Source organism: Ursus arctos, unplaced genomic scaffold, assembly GCF_023065955.2.
Source record: "Ursus arctos isolate Adak ecotype North America unplaced genomic scaffold, UrsArc2.0 scaffold_6, whole genome shotgun sequence".
NCBI classification, from domain to species: Eukaryota; Metazoa; Chordata; class Mammalia; order Carnivora; family Ursidae; genus Ursus; species Ursus arctos.
The window spans coordinates 24,880,798-24,903,276 of record NW_026623078.1 but is presented as its reverse complement, the minus strand read 5'-3'; the positions used below and the strand labels follow the sequence as shown (position 1 = coordinate 24,903,276).

The following is a 22,479-nucleotide window of genomic DNA, read 5'->3' as shown; positions in this document are numbered from 1 at the left end:
ATAAGTGTATAAGGGTATTCCTGAAATACCATATGATATACCTTAAAGTCTTTGCTTAAAAACTTTGATTCATATTTAGAAAGATTACTAAATATTTAATTATTTTGTAATTTAAATACTTTTTAAGTAATTAAATAACTAATTTCTTTGATTTTCTTGCATTTAGTTACAGCTCTGGCCACAAGCTCTTGACCTGTAGCAAATTATAATTTCTCTGGTGTTTGGTTACCCTCATGAAATATGAGGAGATGGAAGTTGGTTTAGCCGAATTCCGTTTAGAACTGAAATTTTGTGTTTTTGTATGAGCTTATCAGTATGAAAAATGTGATATTCTAATTAGACTCTTTTTTCTTTAGTCCTCCTCATGGAGAAGCAAAAGGTGGATCAAGCACCCTTCCACCAGTGAAATCAAAGACAAATTTTATTGAAGCAGACAAGTATTTCCTACCCTTTGAATTGGCATGCCAGTCCAAATGTCCCCGTATAGTTAGTACATCTCTCGATTGTTTACAGGTATGTATAAAATTATCTAAAAACTCTTTAATTTGAATGTGTTTCTAAATATTACTCACAATTGGTGATTCAGACATTTTCCATGAAAGCCTTGAATATTCTTGTGATAAGAAACCAAATGGTTGCTTATATTTAAGAGAGACAAAATAATAATTGCAAAAAGATGTTCCTAGTTGAAGGGTAACAAAAATCATTAGTTTAGTGAGACACATTATCTTTATTAAGTGTTGATTCGGTCTCATTTTCCATCAGTGAGATGCAAGAACCATAAGACTTTTAACCTGCTGCTGACTTTACATGTATCATGATTTGCAATGATTTTACTAAATCATTTGCAAATGATTTTACTAAATGCCTGCTGTTTTATTTAAAGCAAGAGGTTAATATTGACAGTTTACTGTTTATATTCACTGCTGGACTTTAGCTCTGATTTTCAGTTATGTCAGAAAAATTCCTGAAATCTTTCATCCTGTTTTATTTACACACACACACACACACAGGATTCTCTTAAGACTTAAGATACTTGTAAAACTTCCAGATAGAGGGGTCTTTCTCTTTTTAGGTGTTTTCACTGTTTGGGAAATTATACCTATTGAACCGATAATTCAATGGCTAGGAAAAGACCATATTCATATGCTTTTTTTCAGAAGATAGATTAAGTTCATTTGATTTGTGACCTTGTTTTCCCTGAAAAATTAAAATTATGGTATCTAAGGCTTTCAGGGCTATAATGGATAATGGATGAACAAATCTATGATTTATTATAGCCAGTGTAAGGAAATTGGGTTTTCTGCATTTTCACAGATCTGATGTGGAAAGAGATTTTGAGTCCTTTAAATGTGTTAATACAGCTTTCACAAAAGCAATGTCAGTAATGGTTAGATAGAAATCAGTAAGCTATTCTGATTCATCAGAGATAAGGTCTGAGGCCTGGCTTTCTCAAAATATTGCCTGATGGTTTTATTGTGGTTATTATATTTTTGTGGTTATTATGAATGTAAATAATTGTACATGTTTATAGCAAATAAAGTTTTCTCCAGGAAAACTTTCCAGTTGGCTTTGATTTTACTTTAATGTTTTTATGTAAAAAGTAATATATATTAAATTATATATTATAATTTTAGTGTGTAATTAGCATATATATTAGCTTAATGGGGATCTTTGTTTTCTTTTTCCATTTCAGAAACTTATTGCTTATGGGCACTTGACTGGCAATGCTCCAGATAGTACAACACCAGGCAAAAAATTAATTGATAGAATTATTGAAACAATTTGTGGCTGCTTCCAAGGTCCTCAAACAGATGAAGGAGTTCAGTTGCAAATAATAAAGGTAATTGATTATATAGTGAATTTGTCATTCATAATCTCTTTTTTTAAAAATCAGAAGCCTTTTATCTTGGAACTATTTGGAAAGGTCATTTTATGTGCTTTCCAGCTGTAATAGAGGTCATTTAGTTGCTTTTTAGACACCGTATGAGGGGGGTTGTTGAGTGTCAGGAGTTCACTAGAAGATTATATTGTATTTCCAAGTCCGTTATTTTGAAGATCCCAATTTAGGCTTTGGCCCCAAGAGTTTTTCAGTTTCTGGAATGTTTACTGTACATATTCCATCTTTTGAGCTTTAGGGTCCATGCTATGGTCGTGTGACCCCTCTAGTTTCTTCTCTACATTTGGACCCCTTATAGTCTGCCTTTTAGACCCATGCTTCACCATGTGAACCAGCTTTCCTGATTCCCTTGTACCTTTTCATCAGCTGAAGCTGCTTAGCCAAACTTTGTGTTGGGTTTGTGCTGTAATATACCTGGATGATTAAACTCTTTTAAAGAAAAGTCACTCAGTTGTTTTTTTAGTCTCTTATAAATTTTGAATTCTTAATATGACTACTAATGGTAGTGGTGATACATGTATACATCAGTAAAATTTTCTTATACTTTTAGTACTTTTGAAATCATTTACATGTATAAAGTGTTTTTCATGTGTGAATATAGCCCCTTCTGAGCCGTTCAGTTTCATAGCTGTATTTACTTCACAAGTCCTATCTCTATTCTAGAAAAGCTGCCCAGTAATTGGCCTATCATTTGCAGTTTCATGTCAGTCATGGTTTATTTAGCATATACTCAATGCTGATTCTGCATAGCATTGTACAACATAAAAGGACAAAGGAGTCCCTGTTCTTGAGAAATTGCAAGTACCCTAATGTATGAACATTCACATAAATTAAAGTTGTTGACTTTGTTGGAGGATTCACTTAAGATTATTTTAAATGCTTTATTCTAATTTAATCTGATATTTTAATGCTTTATTCTATTTGTAAACGTCTTCTACAACAATAGCAGTACATTTATTGAGTCTGGTCTATAAGAAAGATGTCAGAAAAATTTGGGAGTGCGCAAGACATTGTGTATCTGCCAAAGTTGACAGTCTCATTGGACATATATATCGTATGAAGCATTATCTGTGTTCTGTTGTGACAGAGTTAATGCTGTGCATTTTAAGAAACTAATATTTTTATTAAAATGAAACTTGGGTTGAAACAATATGATTGAATAGTTTTCTAGTGTTCTGGGCTTGGATTATTTGGAAACAACTGCCAGTTGATGATCTATAGTCAAGGGTGGTAGAAATTCTCTTGGGGTATACTGAAAATTCTGTTAGTGTATACCTAAAAGTGGTAATGGTGTCTGAAAGTTTTAATTATAATATAAAAATACTCATATTTTTGTGCTGAAACCTGGATGTAGAAAATTGCTTCAACTGTATCTTTCTTTTTAAAGGCTTTACTTACTGCAGTAACATCTCAACACATAGAAATTCATGAAGGAACTGTACTGCAAGCTGTGAGAACATGTTACAATATCTATTTAGCAAGCAAAAATCTCATCAATCAGACAACAGCCAAAGCTACTCTTACTCAGATGCTAAATGTTATCTTTGCACGCATGGAAAACCAAGCAGTAAGTATTAAAAAAGAGAGAGATTTAAAGAATACCACAGACATCAAATATAGAAAAGAGTTTATAGAGAAATTACAGTGAAATCTTTTGTGCTTTTGTAGAGAAGAATGTTTTCATTTACAGTGCTACTTACTGGAGATCTGTGGTATTACTTTGTTTTGAGGTTTACTGACTTGTTTGACTTTGGGAAAAATACATTTTTAGTAGTTCACAAGTAGAATTAGATATTTATTGTCATCCTCATGGAAGTGTTTATGAATTGATAATATTTTTATTGTACTCAAGCTTAATAGATGAGTTTAATGTAGATATAAAACTACCTAATTTGATCTCTTTTGCTATAAAATTATTTAGTCATTTAAAAATAAAATATGGGGCGCCTGGGTGGCACAGCGGTTAAGCGTCTGCCTTTGGCTCAGGGCGTGATCCCGGCGTTATGGGATCGAGCCCCACATCAGGCTCCTCCGCTATGAGCCTGCTTCTTCCTCTCCCGCTCCCCCTGCTTGTGTTCCCTCTCTCACTGGTTGTCTCTATCTCTGTTAAATAAATAAATAAAATCTTAAAAAAAATAAAAATAAAATATGTATCTGTATTGTGGAAATACATTTTGGGGGGTAAGAGATCAGCTAAAGAATCATTTGTATGTATTTTTAAATTGTTCAGGTCTTCATAATTACGAATCGGCTTTTAATTTTTTTTTTTTTTAGCTGATTTTAAACTTCAAATATTACAGAGGGATCTCCTTTATCCTTCTTTCCTTAATGCTGGCATCTTATATAACCACATTACAATAATCAGAAGCAGAAATTGATACTTGTACATAACTATTAAATAAACTACAAAGCCTACTTGAATTTCACCAATTTTCCTACACATGTCCTTTTTTTGTTTGAAAATCCAATCCAGGATCTGACATTGTACTTAATATGAATTTAGTAGAGGATGAGAATGTTGCTAAATACTTGGAAGCACACAGGACAGCCTCTCTCCACAACAAAGAATTGTCTGATCTAAAATGTCAATAGTGCTGATACTGAGAAACCCTAGTCTAGAAAGTATGGACATCTATAGAAAATGTTTAAAGGTTTATTTTCATGCAATAACATTTCTTTTCTTTTTTTTTTTTTAAGGATATTTCTAGAGTTTCGATAACTCTTGAATAAATAGAACAAGAATTCAACACCATGCTTGCCTATGATTCCAAAGCATGTGCTTGCTCTGCTAATCCATAGTGGAGATCTGTTGAAGTTTAGGCTGAGGGTGGGTGGGAATGCATTGCAAGTCATTGGTTCTTCAGTACTAATTTGGAAATTGACTTTCTCATGAATGGGCTAGAGTAATGGTCTGAAAATTCTGTTCCGATTCTAGCTGTGCTAGTCATGCCCTTCACTTTCCTTATCTGTAAAATAACGGGATTTAGACCATGTGTATTATAAGGTTCTTCCTACCTTTTGAGCATTAAAATATTTTCATTTAAATTTATTTTATAAATTTATATAATTAGTTCTGGTATTTCCACATAAACTGGAATATTACTAAGGAAGATGAAATATTCATTTTTGGCACAGTAAAGTATTTACCTTTATGGAAATTCATTCTGTGAGAGTCATTCTTACTAGGCCGTGAGGACCATAAGAGTTGTGTCTAAAAGCAATAAAGTGCTAAAAAATGAAGTCCTGTGATTCTGACCATTACTGTTTTAGCATCTTATAAGTAACCCAGTTTTATGGGTGGTATTATATATATAATAATGACAGGTTTCCTAAAGTAAAACTCAACGTTTGTTGATACAGTTTTTCATCCTCATTAAGATGACTGAGTAGAGACATTTAAGTACTCGTGGCTATTTTATTAAATGCAGTTTTATTTTTTTAATTAAAAAGACACTTGACGACGTGACATAAGAACATGTTACGCTGAAAATTCACCCCTACTCTTGTTTCTAATTTGGTCATTTCCTAACCCCCACTCCCTATAGGTAACTATTAACTACTTTTTTGTGTATCTAGATTTTGTTTATGTATGAGTAAAAATGAGCATGTGTTTTATTTCCCCATCCACTTTTTCCCTCCCTTAGTGAAACTTTTGATTTTCGGATAATCCACTATTGGCAACAATCCATTTATTATTCTGAGGTTATTAAAATTTATTTTAGTTTTTAAATTCTGTTTTGTTTAGGTCATACATTCACAAGATTCAAACACCAAAAATAGTGGAGAGAATAATACTGAAAGACTTCCATCTCTGTTCTTATGTACCAATTTCCATCCTTCTAAGAAGTAACCACTGTTACTTGTTTTTGTGTGTTTTTAGTATATTTTATGTTCTTTGCTTCTGATGGATCAAGTGTACCTTAACATTATCCCTCCAAATTTTAAACAACTTATTTTACTAATATTGGAAATTACTCTATTTCTTTCCAGTTGCAGGAAGCCAAACAAATGGAAAAAGAAAGGCATCGGCAGCATCATCATCTGCTGCAGTCTCCAGTAAGCCATCATGAGCCTGAATCACCTCAACTTAGATATTTGGCACCTCAAACTGTTGATCACATGTCCCAAGAACACGAAGGGGACCTTGATTCCCATACAAATGATGTGGATAAAAGCCTTCAGGATGACACAGAACCTGAAAATGGATCTGATATTTCCAGTGCAGAAAATGAACAGACTGAAGCTGATCAGGCAACTGCAGCTGAAAGTAATCTTTTTGAGAAGGGGTTGTGGGGCATGTGCGCGTGTTAAGGGAACAGTGTAGGCATGCATATTTGGGAAGGAAATGTGGAAAGGGTAGTATGACTTAATGGATATCAGACACATTATGGTAATGTGGATTTTTTATTCCTACGTGGTGAAGTTAATTGACTTCAGCACACAAGACACCTATTAATGGTACTATGCATTCATTGGCATCTCATGAGTAGTATGATTTACAGGCTTGTTTTGGAGGAGATATATGTTACTAACGGGGGTCATAAATGTCTGTTAGCGTGTTATTTAGGAACTTGAGTTTTCTTAAAATTCGTTTCACAGCAAACAAAAGAGCTATTTATTTAGTAAGGTTTTCTGGAATATGAAAGTTTTAGGGCATCTAAATGTTTTGGGGTTGGAAAAATATTATGGTCTTATAAAGTACTGAAATTAAATACAAAAAATCTTTTGAGTAACCAACCACCTGATGTACAAAAATATTTTTATATCCTGATGTGTAGTAATCACTGAAATTGAGATGTTCTCTGATAGTATTTTTCTAACTAAATTTATTTGTAAGAAAAGGGTGGGGTGCCTGGGTGGCTTAGTCGATTAAGCATCTGATTCTTGGTTTTGTTTCTATGGTCATGATCTCAGGTTCGTGAGATCAAGCCCCGAATCGACTCCGGCCTCTGCACCCAGCATGGAGTCTGCTTGAGATTCTTTCCCCCTCTGTCTTCCTCCGCCTCCACTCCTCCTCGCACTCTTGTGTGCTTGTGTTCTCTCTCTCTCTCAAATAAATAAATAAAATCTTTTTTGAAAAAGGGTTGCAAGATAAAAAAAATTAAATTACATTTATTTATTTTACTAATTTGTTTTTCTAAAAATAATTACATGAAGTCATTTTTCCCCCCAAATATTATTTTGAGCTTTAGATATTCTGGGGAGTTTGTTGTTCCCTTTGTTCCTTTAGGTTAGTGTCAAAAAATGACAGAAATTCTCTTGCCTATTCACTGTGTTTGTGTGGACGTAGGATGGTTAGGGCTTAGTAACAGTTTATCTGAATCCTGTATTTTTCTTTGAGAAAAGACTTCTGTAATATATTTTCAGCTCTTGATTATTATTATTTTTTTTTACCACGTCTTTTTTATTGCAATAGTGGCATGAACATCAGCAGTGGCAAGATTGGATACCTTTTCACTATTTTTCATAGTGTTTTACTATTTATTTTAAAAGGGATAATCTTGATAAATCAAACCATTCACAGTACTCCAACTAATAGTAAATCTGTACTGCTTATGTGATTTACATTTTTCTAGTCTGCCCTTGCCAGAATTTCACCTACTTTTACTGTGAGTTTATAAAGGGGCTGACTTAAAGGGCTAATCCCTGATATAGCTGGGACTTTATTTATTCTTTCATTTCCTCATGGATTCAGTAAACATTTATTTGGCATACTGTGTCCTAGGCACTGTGTGGGACTTGGGGTTAAAAAACTGATGGAGATAAAAACATTGTTCATAGGGTGCTCATGGTCAGGTGTATAAATGACGTATAATGTGATAAATATCCTGAAAGTGGCATGCACAAGGTAATTCTGCTGAGGAGAGTTAGGCAGTACCTTTGTAGAGAAAGCTGTGATGATTTAGTTGAATCTTGTTGGATAGGAGTTGGAATTGGCTAGCTAGGAAATTTTCTGACAGAAGAAACAATATGGGCTGAGACCCAAGGAATGGAAGCATCTACTGTGTATGAGTCACCTAATAGGATACAGAATTATAAATAAAACATAATTCAGTGTCTTCCAACAGCTGATAAAAATGAAAATTCTACCTGAGAATCATTGGTTAAGAGTTAGATTACCTGCTTTGAATCACATCTCTGTCACTAATTAGTTATGTGACTTTGGACAAATAGTTAACTTCTCTAATGATTTTCTATGTGTAATAAATATTATTGTTACTCTGTTTCATTAGATAATTTGTGTGAGAATTGACTCTTGATTCACTAGTTATTTTATACTCATATAGTAACTCTGTATTTAGTTTTGTTGAAACTAACTTTCAGACTCTAGATAATTTTAGCCAGCTAGAGCACGGAAATACAAAGCTTAGGGGCTCCTGGCTGGCTCAGTCAGTGGAGTGTGTGACTCTTGATATCGGGGTTGTGAGTTCAAGCCCCACGTTGAGTGTAGAGATTACTTAAAAAATAAAACCTCAAAAAAATACAAAGCTTAAGGCTGGTGGAAAAATTATCTTGTCAAAGTATTTATTTTTACTCCACTAAAAATTTGTGTTATTGTATTTGAATTTTTTTATAAAATCAGTTTACCAATTTCTCCTTGTGGCATTCAGTATTTTATAGAATGTAGCAAACATAGATTAGTAGCAGTGAACAATAGGGAGGACAGGCTTCTAGAAGCCAGAATCATAAGTAGTGGTCCTTTATAGTAGTATGAGTGGGGATGGGCATGATAGCACTATCAATTAATATGCAGTCTGATACCATTTGGGGTAGGGTCCCAGATCCCAAAGCATCCCAAAGTGCTAATCGAGCCTTCCTAAGGTATTTGCAGCATTTCAAAAAACCCAGTGGAAATCCTATTTTTATCTGCAAGCTAACTCTGGAATGTCAAGTTTTATCAGTTTCTCTTATGCTGGTCAGAAGTTCTGATGGGCTTTTCATTCTGTTTTTGATTGTTAAATTGGGGAATGAATTCTTTTTTACTTATTAATTTAGTTTTACATTGGATATGTAGATTCTTTGGGGGGACGAAATAGGAAGGGCTAGAAAGCACTGGTGGACACCCAGATAGCCCTATCTCTCTTCTTCAAGGACTTCAAAAATATTAAGGCACAACAATGAGCTTGTTATTACTGATGGACTGAATTAATCAATGTAGGCTGTAACTACGTTTAATATATACTTACAAGAGTGTCAGATGTGTTAGAAATGTTTCATCCAAAATACTTTAAAATGTTCGGCTCCTAAAAGGAATAATCTAGAAAATTTACTTCATCATTTAATAATTTGTCAGGTAAATCATTTTTTAAATTGACTTGAATTTATAAACTATTTTAAATTTGGTTTAGTTACGAATTTTAAGGTTTAACTTGTAATCGCTCTAATTTCATGTATGTTTTCTTTTATTCTTAATTTTTAAGGAAAGTTTTTAATTTTAAATGTTCAGTACAGTTTCCAAAAAATTAAAATAATGTTTTCTTGGATTTTTCTTTTTTAAAGCGTTATCTAAAAATGACATATTATATGATGGAGAAAACCATGACTGTGAAGAAAAGCCGCAAGACATTGTACAGAGCATTGTAGAAGAAATGGTGAACATCGTTGTTGGAGGTAGTGTATTACACTCAAAATTAGTTTTTTCTGTCTCTGATATTTCATCCCACTGTGCTGGCTATTTATATAATGTGTGGAGCAAAAATACAAGCCTTCTCAAATTAGAGTGTGTTTATAGAAAAAATATTTATCTTTAATTATGGAAGAGTTATTCCCTTTTTTCTCCAGGTTCAGTTATAATCTTTTATAAAAACCCATTATTCCCCTACTGCATTAAAAAAAAGTTGATGCCATTTCATTTTTTTGCTTTTGTGTTTGTTGGCAGAGATATATTCTTTATCCTCCTAAATGTTCTAAACGAGAAAATATTGAAATTGATTTTGGTTTGAGTATGCATATCTTTTTTGGAAAAATGATGCTTTGTTATACCTTTATTATCACAACGAAGGTATAGTTGATATAGGGCCAGTTCTTATCTTATGGACTGTATGATAAAGATGTCTTAAAGTTTGTTAGGAATTTAACTCACATTTTCCATAAATAGTATTATTTATAGAGAGGATTAGATTTGAGACCAGTCCACTGAAGCTTATTTAATTCATGGTATCTTGCACAGGACTAAGCATACTACCTTGCTACATATACTTCTAGATGTATGATTAAATGTACAGTATGGCTCTTCAATGAGAATAATACTGTTTCAGCAATACCTAACTCCCACTTAGAACATCATTTCTAAGTATATATTTTCTCCTTTAATGTAACACTAGAACCAGGCATTCATCTGATTGCCTTCTCGTTTTTTCATCTTTTCATTCAGCAAATACTAAGGAAGTGCGTACAGTTGTGTGGCACTGTAGGAGGATACAAAAATTAATCCAGGATAGACCATGCTCTGGCAGAAGGGGGTTCTGGAATGTATGTATGTAAGACTAATACAAGGTATAAAGTGATAAGTGCCATTACAAAGAAACAGCTAACATCCTATTAAAATTCAGGAAAAAAGTGATTATTTCCAGCTAAAATGATCCAGGAGGGCTTCATGAAGGAGATGACACTTGAACTTAGACTGTATGGATTCACACAGGTATAGGGAGTGGTATTTGATGTATTGGAAACGCCATTGGCTCAAGTCTAGAGGAGAGGACTTCAGCAAACTACCACCTGCGAATTGACAGGTGGTGGTTTGGCTGACGTATGAAGTATGTGATGTCATGTAGTAGAAACTAAGATTAAAGAAATCTCGAACAAACTTACTAATTAAAGGTTTAAGATTTTAGACTTCATTCCATCATAAAATGAGTCACCATTAAGGATCTTTAAGAGATGGAATGATTAGAATTATGTTTTAAGAAACTAAGTGGGGAAGTAGAAAGTACAGTAGACCAGTGTAGTAAGAGAATCCTCAACAGGACAGAAACAGTGGAAATGGAGAGGGAAACGTGAATTAGAAGTGAAATAATGAATGTTAAATCAAGAAGACTTTGCAACTGATTAAATACCTAGGTGAGAAAGAGAAATTGTAAGGTGTGTCAAAGATACCCAAGAATATCCCAGGGTTTTGTGATTCACTAGAAGGACTCAAAGGATTCATCATATAGTTATGCTCACCACTTAAATTTTTACCATGTAAAGGTACAGTACAAAATCATCAAAGAGAAAAGGCATATGGGGCAACGTCTGGAAGAAATCAGATGCACACTTCAGGAATCCTATCCTGTGAAGTCACACAGGAGGTTCTTAATTCCTCCACATCAGATGTGAGTGTTGGCTACCTGGGCAGCTCATTAGACTCAGTGACCAAAGTTATGTTGCATCCCTTTACTTGCATGTGCCCAAATTTCAGATTTCCAGAAGAAAAGCTGGTTTTCAGCATAAACGACATTATTTGTGCGAATAGTTTAGGCACAGTGAGCCACTCTTATTGGTTCTGGGAATAGTGGGAACCCTCCCAAAAATGTAAGTTCCTGGGTGCCAGCCAAGGGCCAACCTTGAAAACAGGCCTTTCTAAGGATAGGCAGTCTCGGGCCTGCTGTGTTAACTCGCTCTGCATGGGTGGTCTGCCAGTTTCTCAGCCTAAATGGGTAGGTGGATGCTTTAGAACTGGTAAAATTAAATCATGTTGGAGGAGAAGTTGGCTTGGGGAAAAACGTACTAATTTTTATTTTGATATACTAAACGTGACCTTCTGGTGCGCCATCCCTGTGCGAATTTTATGAAATACATAATAGAAATACAGAAATCTGCCCTAAGATATCGAGGCAGGTGCTATAGATGGGAGTCATTCATTTAAAATTAGTAGTTGAAGCCAGAAGATCATTGAATGAGAAGGTATAGAGACTAAAGAAGAGGCCATGATCTCGGGGAGTACTAATTTTAAAAACAAACCAAAAAAGCCCTGTAAACTTACAATCAGGGAAGGAAGAACATTACGTGTCCATGCATTCTTTAAAAATTTAATAATATATACAAGGGGATGGCAGATTATATTCCATGAACCAGATTGGGCCCATTGCCTATTTTTGTAAATAATGTTTTCTTGGAACACGTGCTCGTTTATGTATTGCCTATAGTGGCTGTCTTTGTGCTATAAAAGTAGAGTAGTTGCAACAGACCATATGGCCTGCAAAGCCTAAAATGTTTACTAACGGGCCCTTTGCAAAAAAAACTTTACCAGTCTCGAATACATATCAGTTCAGAGTATGAAGTGAAATTCCTCTCATTTTTCTGCAACTTTTTTTTTTCCTTTTGTTATTTTATTATATTATGTTAGTCACCATACAGTACATCCCCGGTTTCCGATGTAAGGCTCGATGATTCATTAGTTGCATATAACACCCAGTGCACCATGCAATACGTGCCCTCCTTACTACCCATCACCGGTCTATCCCATTCCCCCACCCGCCTCCCCTCTGAGGTCCTCAGTTTGTTTCTCATAGTCCATAGTCTCTCATGTTTCATTCCCCCTTCTGATTACCCCCCCTTTCTTTATCCCTTTCTTCCCCTACCGATCATCCTAGTTCTTATCCAGAACATTTTCATACCTAGAGAAAAGTCCAAGAACAGTACAATGAACACTAGTTGTTAAGAATTCACTAGTTAAGAATTTTAGTACATATGTTTTATGTGTTTCAAATGGACCTACACACCCACACATACATGTATGTAAATATGTGGGTTTTGCTCATCTTCGCTGAAATTTTTAGAAGTTGTTTATATATATCTTGATACTTTACTCCTAAATACTTCATTTATCTTCTAAGAATAAGGGCATTCTCATACATAACCATTATTCATTTTCACACTTACGAAAATTAACACTATTTCGAGAATATCTAATATAAATACCACATTTTAAAATGTTCCCAGATTCCCAAAATGTCTCTCTTATATCCTTTTTTCCTTTTCTTTTTTAAGTATGGGATCTGAGTACACTTGGCTACATTCGATTCTGTCTCTTTGGTCTTGTTAGTTTAGAACAAGTCCTCTTGCCTCTTCCCCCATCTTTCATAACATTTACCTTTTTTTAAAGAGTATGAAATTGTTTTGTAGAATGTTATATACATTTTGAGTTGATATGACAGTTTCCTGATTTAGATTAAATGTATTTGGCAAGAATACTGCATAAGTAATGTTGGTACTTCTTATTACATCATGTTATGTTAATTGGTGTATAACAACAAGTTATCCCTATTAGTGATAATGTTTGATCACATGGTTAAGATGGTGACCACCAACTCTGTTCATTGTAAGGGAGCATTTTACCCTTTATAACTATAGTTATATAGTTGAAGGGACCCTTCAATGAATGACAGGAATTGGAACTTTATGGATCCACTATATGTGGATTTTTTTTCCCCAAAAATACAGTCCTGTGAATGTATTTTCTCTTTCTTAATGATTTTCTTAGGATGTTTTTCTCTGGTTTACTTGACTGTAAAAATACAGTATATAATACATGTAACATACAAAATATGTGTTAAATGACTGTTTATGTTATCAGTAAGCTTCTGGGCAACAGTTGGCTATTAGTAGTCAAGTTTTGGAGGAGTCAGAAGTTACGCAGCTTTTCAACTACATGAGGGGTCGGCACCCTTAAGCCCCGTGTTTTTCACAGGTCAACTGAAGTTTGAAATAATCTGAAAGTGATACTTCGAGATCATAGAAGGATCCATCCATTTAGTGGTTTTAGCATCCATTGATGATCCTTGACTTACTTAGATACTGCATTGGTTACAAAATAGAGATTTCATAATTCTAACGTTAATTGACACTTTTCTATGGAGAAGAGCTCTTCCTCTTAAAAAAAAAATACTGTGAGCTCATGAGTTCTTTTGTTATTCATTGTATTATAATCATTTACCATTATTCTTTGCTCCTGATCTGGCCAGTAGGAGTCCAGCACCTGTGTCTTTCTGATGTGATTCCATTATCTTTGAGCATTTCCTTGTTTCTGGATCAGCAAAATGTTTTAAGTTAAATGTTCAACTTTACCTTGCCCTAGCCCTGGAATCAGTTACTTCTTTAAGGAGTTTTTGTTCTTTTTAGTGGGCAATTGTATTTAGAGACTAGATGTATTCATTGCTACTGAGGTGTCATGGTGTCATTACTTCTTAGCCTTTCCAATGTACAGAGACAGGGAAGTCTATAGTCACAAGTTCATATTGATAGTTCCAGGTGACATCCAGTGATTCTCTTCATTTTCTTACATTTCATATTTGTATCTCCCCTTTCTCACAGTAAAAACCCAAATTCTCAGCAACAATGTACCATTACCAGCAACAACTTACTAATTTAAAGTTCAAAATTTTTTTATGTATGTGTATTTAGACTATATCCTACTAAGGATGAATAATGGTGACACTATTTATAATTACACAATGACAATAGGAAACCGTATTAACTGTTTTACTGATTTAATTTTATTTATTTGAAGATCACTTGGATGAATCAAAGTCAGAATTATATAAAACATATACTCAGAATTCTTCCATCCATTCCTTCCTTTGCTGACCTACCTGACATAGGTAGCCACTTTCATTAGCTTTTAGTTTATCCTTTTCGTGTGTGTATGTGTGTGTGTGTTTGTATGTATATTTTCCCTGGACTAACAAGCAGGTACCTAACATTATTTCTCTTTCTTTTTGGCAAAACACTGTATATCTTCTCTCTCGCTCTCTCTCTCCCTTTTTTCACCTAATATATACTATAAATATTCTTATTTCAGTTGATAGAAATTTTCCTTATTGTCTCTCTTGGCTCCCTGCATAGTGCTCTATTATGTGGATGTATCATAGTTAACTCAGCCAGTCTCTTACTGACAGAAACTTCGGTTGTTTCCAATGCTTTGCTATTACAAGTAATGCTGCAGTGAATAACCCTGTACATCTATATTGTTTCATATTTGTGGGGGTTTATCTTGAGGAAAGATTCATAGAAGTGATATTACTGGGTCAAGTGGTAAATGAATATGAAGATAATTAGCTATTGCTGAATTTCCCTTCATAAGCTATTTTACCAGTATGCACTCATTTTTTTTCTTTTTTTTTTTTTGGTACCATTTTGCACTCTTGCCAGCAATGTGTAAGAGTGTCTTTTTCTCCATAATTGCCAGTGGAATTTAAAGCTTTGAATTTCTGCCAACTTGTTGGGTGAGAAATGTATCTTTATTTTTTTTAAATTCTAGTATATTTAATGTTTAGTGTTGTATTAGTTTCAGATGTACAGTATACTGATTCCACAATTCCATACATTATTCAGGGCTCATCATGATAAATGTACCCTTAATCCCCTTTACGTATTTCACCCATTCCTCTTTCCCCTCTATTAACCACAGTTCTCTTTATTTAAATGGAGTCTGGGTTTTTTTGTCTCTTTTTTTTCTTTGTTCATTTGTTTTGTTTCTTAAATTCCACATATGAGTGAAATCATATGGTATTTGCCTTTCTCTCACTGACTTATTTCACTTAGCATAATACCCTCTAGATCCATCCACATTGTTGCAAATGACAAGATTTCATTCTTTTTTATGGCTGCGTAATATTCCATCATGTATGTATACCATGTCTTTTTATCCACTTCTTAGTTTGGTTTTAATTTGCATTTCTCTATGAATGAAATTAAATATCTTCTCAAATATAAGGACCATCATATTTCTTTTTTTGGTGAATCATCTATTCATGTAGTTCATTCTATCAGGTTTTAATCTTTCTGTTATCCTTGATTTTTTCCCTTAGTTTTTTTTGTATAGCATTCATATTTAATTTGATGTTTATCAGTTTTGATGTATATGTAATTCATGACAAATACTGGCCTTTAGAATTTTTGGTTATTGAATACCTTTATATTTTCATTTTTTTTTCCTGCTCTCTTCATTTTAACCTTTCTTTCTGTTGCACCATCTACATTTTCTTAAGCTTTGAAACCCAAAGCACTTACTTTTACTAAGCCATTTCATGAGTACTTTCTTTCAAGATCTTTAATTTCTCCCATTATTCTTCTTGGTAATCACTGACTGTTTCTTCTGACTCTTGTTTTTTGGGTTTTGTTTATTTGTTTGTAAAATTACTCTAAGGGCTTCCTGTAAGGCCAGCACTTTTGCTCAGTCAGAAAGGAACTTCTGCAAAGCTGCTGTTCCATGTGTAGAAAGGCAAGTAAGAGGCAGCAAATACTTCAGACAACATGTGCCTCAACTCGTGTCACTTCAGTGTTTCTAAATAACCAGCTCTACTTTATATTTCTTTTTTTTTTCTACTTTATATTTCTTGAGTTGTGAATCTTTCTGACTTAGCTTGAATTCTGAAAACATGCTCAGTATCTTCTTCCCATAGCAAAAAGCTCAACCTGCTTTGTATTAACTTTTTAGAAATAAATTCTAGTTGAGTATCTGTTTATTTCTGTAACCTACCTAGGCGCACTCTGACTGCTCTGTATCAGCCAAATCAGAGAACCTGTGCTAGTAAATTCAACCTAATAATGTATATTCAATATTTAAAAATACTTAATGCCAGACTGCATATTAGAGCCTCAGTGACAATATGACATCCTCCTGACTTTCAAGAGTCTAAAATGTAGTGAGGGAAAAAGTCACATTAATAGATAATGTCCATAGTGTAAGCCCTGGAATAGAGGTGTGTTCAGGGTTCTGCTGGAATCCAGTAAGAAATTATTGGATTAGTCTTGAAAGTGAGGGATATCATTCTGAGAAAAATTCTATCTTGGAAAAGTAAACAAAGTAAGAAGATATTTCTAATAGCAGAAGCCCAGAGATAATAAAGAATGGATATGAGAAAAACTGTAAGTTTTACATTTTTGTTTAATAAAAACTGTTATATTATTTTTAATACTTGCTTTGCAATACTTTTTATCCTTCTGAATTTTAATCACACTAAGATAGTGGATAAAATTACTATATCAGCTGTTCCTATTTAACAAGTCACCCCAAAACTTGGAGTCTTAAAACAATGAACATTTATCAAATTCATAGTTCTGTTGGTTAGCTGTGTGGGTCTTCTGATCTGATCTGGGCCTGGTAGGCTGCAGCTTGACAGCCTAGAATGGCTTCACCCACACACCTACTGGTTGGCAGAGTGATTAGTTTGGTTACTGGAGGGATCAAATAGGGCTTCTTGTCTGAGCTTTCCTTAATCTCTGATTTCCAGGCTTCTTTATACAGTGGTTTTAAAGTTCCAAAGAGCTGCAAGCCAGAGTAAAGCCCAATGTACAAGCACTTTTCAAATCTCTGCCTGAGTCACATCTTTTTTTTTTAAATGAACCATTAACCAAAGCAAGTCATATTTCCAATTCCAGAGACAATTTATGGAGAAAGAAACTCCACCTTTTTAAGGGAATAGTTGCAGTTCAGTTTTATCATTTTGTTTGTTTGTGTTACCACTAATTGAATACATTAACCTCCTCTCAGATCCCCTTTGTTCTTTCTACTTAGCCTTTTTTAAAACATTTTATTTAAATTCAATTAATTAACGCATAATATATTACTAGTTTCAGAGGTACAGGCCTGTGATTCATCAGTCTTATATAATACCCAGTGCTCATTACACCGCATGCCCTCCTTAATGTCGGTCACCCATTTACCCCATCCCTTCACCCCTTACCCCTCCAGCAGCCCTCAGTTTGTTTCCTATGATTCAGAGTCTTTTATGGTTTGTTTCCCTCTCTGGTTTCCTCTTGTTTTATTTTTTCCTCTCTTCCCCTATGATTCTCTGTTTTGTTCTTAAATTCCACATATCAGTGAGATCATATGATAATTGTCTTTCTCGGATTGACTTATTTCGCTTAGCATGATACCTTCTAGTTCCATCCATGTCATTGGAAATGGCAAGATTTCTTTTTTTTGATGGCTGAGTAATATTCCATTGTGTGTGTATATCTATCTGTTTGTCTCTCTCTCACATCTTCTTTATCCATGTATCTGTTGATGGACATCTGGGCTCTTTACATAGTTTGCCTATTGTGGACATTGCTGCTAAAAACATTGTGGTGCAGGTCCCCCTTCAGATCACTACATTTGTATCTTTGAAGTAAATCCCTAGTGGAGCAATTGCTGGCTCGTAGGGTAGCTCTATTTTCAACTTTTTGAGGAACCTCCGTACTGTTTTCCAGAGTGGCAGTTCCAGCTTGCATTCCCACCAACAGTGTAGGAGGGTTCCCCTTTCTCTGCATCCTCACCAACATCTGTCGTTTCCTGAGTGGTTAATTTTAGCCGTTCTGACTGGTGTGAGGTGGTTTCGCATTGTGGTTTTGATTTGTATTTCCCTGATGCCGAGTGATGTTGAGCATTTTTTCATGTGTCTTTTGGCCATTTGTCCGTCTTTGGAGAAATGTCTGTTCAACAGGTCTTCTGCCCATTTCTTGATTGGATTATTTGTTCTTTGGGTGTTGAGTTCGGTAAGTGCTTTATAGATCTTGGATACTATCCCTTTATTTGATAAGTGATTTTTTCCCCTTAGTTTTGAAGAGTCCTTTTTATATTAGGATTCTGTGATGTACTTTACAAATATTTTCTCACAGTTTATTATTTGCCCAAGTCTTTTGACTTTGATATGGTATTCTTTTGCGCCACAAAAGTTTTATAAAAAAATATTGTTCATGCACGCCTGTATACATATTTTAAAATCTGAATGGGAACATACTACACTTACTGTTTTATAATCTGCTCTTTCACATTCTAGTTCCCGTTTTATGTCAGTTTGTATTTCATTACAGAGATGGTCCATAATTTAAATAATCTCCTATTAATACTAACATTTAGATTATTTCCAGGTTTTTGCTTTTTTATAAACACTGCTCTGAGGAACATTCTTGTTAACAGATATCTTTAAGCACTTTAGGATAAATTTATAAAAAAGGAATACTTTTAAAAAAAAGAATACTTTGATCAAGATGTATGGGCATTTAGGGGCGCCTGGGTGGCACAGCGGTTAGGCATCTGCCTTCAGCTCAGGGCGTGATCCCGGCGTTATGGGATCGAGCCCCACATCAGGCTCCCCTGCTACGAGCCTGCTTCTTCCTCTCCCACTCCCCCTGCTTGTGTTCCCTCTCTTCGCTGGCTGTCTCTATCTCTGTCAAATAAATAAATAAAAATCTTTAAAAAAAAAATGTATGGGCATTTAAGTTTATATAATGTGCTTTGTTTAATATCACTTTACTAGATGAATTATATCTTGTTGTAATTTGTGTTTCTTTGATCACTTGCAGGGTCAAAACTCGGAGCAGTCATTATTTTTGTAGGTCAAATATTGGCAGTTTCTTGGTCCAATTGGATATCTATGGGCTATTTATACTTTTCTGAATTGCCTATTCACGACTTTTGCCTGGTTTTCCTTTCAGTTTTTTTTGGGTTTTTTGTTCTTATTTCAAGGTTTATTCACATCAAGAAATTAGCTCTTACTCAATGTATTGAAAATATTTTTTTCTAGTCTTTGTTTTCATTTTGCTTAGCCTTTGCTTATGTTACTGTTCTGAGCAGATATTTGACCACACATAAAAAATTTAATAATATTGTCTTTTTCTTTGTGAATTCTGTTTTTGTCTTGCTTAGAATAGATTTTACCACCCTAAGATTACAGAAATATTCTACCATACGTTTTTCTAATACTTTTGTTTTTATTTTTTGAATTTAGATCTTTAACTCCTCTGAAATTGATTTTTCTGTGTAGTATGTGATTGCATAGCTGACCTATAGAATACCTCCTTTCCCCATTAATTTGAAATGCCAGTTTTATCCTACATGATTCTGCTTGAGTTTTCTCTACAGTAACATTGAACTGTTTATTTGTATCCAGTGTTGAATTGTTCAAAATATTTAAATTTTATAGTACACTTTGATCTTCATAGTACAAGTCCCCCCACCCCTACCGGTCAGTTTTTTTAAACATCTGTTAAATGTATTCTTCTGCATGACTTTAGAACCAGTTAATTAAATTAAAAAAATTGATTTAGTGATTGGAATTGTATTGTGTTTATAAGTTAACTTGGGGGGAAGATATATCGTTTTTGTAGTATTGAACCTTCTTATCCAGAAGCATAAATTCATTCAATCACATCTTTTATGTCACTCAGTAAAATTTCATTGTTTTCTTTCTTTTGCTCTTGCACACTTCCTGTTAAATTATTTCTGTGTTTTTTGTTTTAGTTTTGATAGTATTTGGATGAGTCTTTTTTTCTTCCTAATTTACTTTTTTTTTTTAAGTTTTTATTTAAAGTTGTATATAAGATTACTTTATTCCTGCATCTTCTCAATTGTTTCTGCCTTATATTTGCCCTTTTTCCTTTCCTTCTTGGTGAGATTTGGCTTTACATTCAAGATCTTTTTGTCATCTCTGTCCAGTTTTAGTCTGGTGCTAACCATGTTGCTGGGGGGGTGCCCACATGGACAGTTGGTACCATTCTCCTTCTCTCACTGTACTCATTCAGTGTAGATGATATATTTCTTCCTGTAAACCTGGACTACTTTGCCAGTGTGCTGACCTTTAGTGTGTACTCGCACAAATTGTACTTCATCATCCTTTTGACTGGGCATGGATTGAACGTTGTACTTCTGTCTCAGCTTTTTGGAAAAGGAGGGAAGGCATAATCTTCCTGTGAATGTGGGAAGGTGCATTGAAATGCTTTACCGTTCTTGCTCTGGTCAGAAGTCACAAAGGGATTGAATTTCATTTTGGCTGCTGGCTCTCCAGCAGTGGCCACAGAAGGCTCCCACTTCCTAATTGAATTGGAATATAGAAAAACACTTATTTTTCCATATTTATCTCCTACTTATTCACCTTCTAAACCCGAATTGTTTCTAAAACATATTTATTTGATTATCTTGGGTTTTTCTAGGTGAGTAATGTAGTTTGTCTTTGTTTCTTCTTTTAGAGTATTTATTCCTCGTATTTGTTCTTTCATTTCTGTTCTAGAACATTGGTTTGAACCTCCAGAAAATATTAAGTAATGTTAATGATAGCAAGGAACCTCATTGTTTTTAACAATACTGCTATATTTCACCAGAAAGTTTGATAATTGCTGTTGTTTTTTGGAGGATACTCAATCATATTAAGTGTATGGCATGTGTATACCTGGGTGTGATTTCACTTTTGTTTTTTTTAGTCAGGATTAACTTGAATTTTGTCATACCAGTGAAAAATACCAGACCAGCAATTATCAAACTTACTGGTGAAATATAGCAATGATGTTAAAAACATTACATTTGTCTCTTGTTTATATTTTTCGTAGTAATTTCAATGGGATTCATCAAAGGAGCAGTTAATTTTTAGTGGACTCAGTTTACCACTTTGAAAACAGAAGTCTGCACCTATATTTGGGAGACAATTAGTGGAAGAATTAGAGGAGAAGACATAGAAAATAATAACATCTAAATCTATTAAGTACTTTCTGTGTATCCCAAATTATTTTATGTGCTTTACTTATATTTATTCACTTAATCCTCCCCAAACACTAGGATTTTTAGGTGCTGTTACTATTCCCTTTTTTACAATGAGAAAATTGAGAGATTTTAAGTTAACCTTGTAGGAAGCAGTAAAGTGAAGAATGTTTTCAGTTCTTTTGAGGAATTTCCTAGGAAGGGAAGAAGGAAAGTATCATCAATGAATATTCATTATTCCTCTCAGAAATGTGAAAAAAAGGAGAAAAATGGACAGTAGCAGAGGTGTAGCAAGAGTTGAAGGAAGATTTTTTTTTCCAGTGAAAAGATTTGAGTATGTTTGTTGAGTATTGGAGAAGATTCAGTCGTATACATGAAATTGAAAATGTAATGTTGGAAGAAAAACTTGAGTGTGGCGAAGATACTAATGAATGCAAGAAGAGAGGGGTTTGAGGGTGAATGAATAGTTCACTTTAGAAGTACAAAGGAATATTTTTTACCCTCAAATGAGAGGAAGAGAAAGATTATTGTTGATGTCAAGGAACTTTTTGGTGAGACAAAGAAGACAAAAGTGTAGCCTATGTTAACTTACCTACTTCTTAGCTAAGTAGGTAATTTGTTTGTTAAGGGAAAGTAGAGGAGGGGCAGTGGGGGGAGATGTACTTGGGTATTGACAGAAAATGGATTAAGTGCTTGAGGGATAATTATCAATATCTGATAATCGTTATTAAATTTTTTATGACTTCTTCCAGAGAATTCTTTGCATATTAAACATTTTTATATCTGTAAGACATATATAGTAAATAATATGTCTTTTAAAAGCTGTAGCAGTATTTAGCACATAAATACATATGTATTATGCATATAGTATGTATTTTAAAAGTTGTAATAGTATTAAGCATGTCTAATATTAGCATTTTAAAGCTCCCAAAGGTCCACTAGGAAAACTGTTTTGTGTAATGCAGAGTTTCCCAAATATATTTTATTAGTGAATATCTTTTTCATGTATCAGTTGTTAATTGTAAAACATACTTTGAAATCATCCAGTTTAATCTATCCAGGGTGTTCTAATTTGGAGAGCAGAAAGCAGCTTCAGAGCTGGAACACCAGATATACTCTTTTCATTACTGAATTAGTAAAA

General features: G+C 34.1%; 1 protein-coding gene and 1 pseudogene across 4 annotated transcripts in view; one reads left to right on the top strand and one right to left on the bottom strand.

The window, feature by feature from the left end:
* The window catches only part of ARFGEF1 (ADP ribosylation factor guanine nucleotide exchange factor 1), a 155,344-nt gene that overhangs the window by 57,060 nt on the left and 75,805 nt on the right, over positions 1–22,479 (top strand). For 3 of the 4 annotated variants that reach the window (XM_026495932.4, XM_057308132.1, XM_057308133.1), the window contains exons 3-7: positions 357–513; positions 1,697–1,843; positions 3,288–3,467; positions 5,891–6,167; positions 9,401–9,511. In XM_026495932.4, coding sequence (XP_026351717.2) covers positions 357–513; positions 1,697–1,843; positions 3,288–3,467; positions 5,891–6,167; positions 9,401–9,511 — 872 coding nt within the window. Of the gene's footprint in view, positions 1–356; positions 514–1,696; positions 1,844–3,287; positions 3,468–5,890; positions 6,168–9,400; positions 9,512–11,126; positions 11,215–22,479 lie in introns of those variants that run through there. The other variant, XM_057308134.1, reaches the window with a different exon arrangement.
* LOC123000842 (60S ribosomal protein L26-like) lies at positions 20,196–20,632 on the bottom strand (annotated as a pseudogene).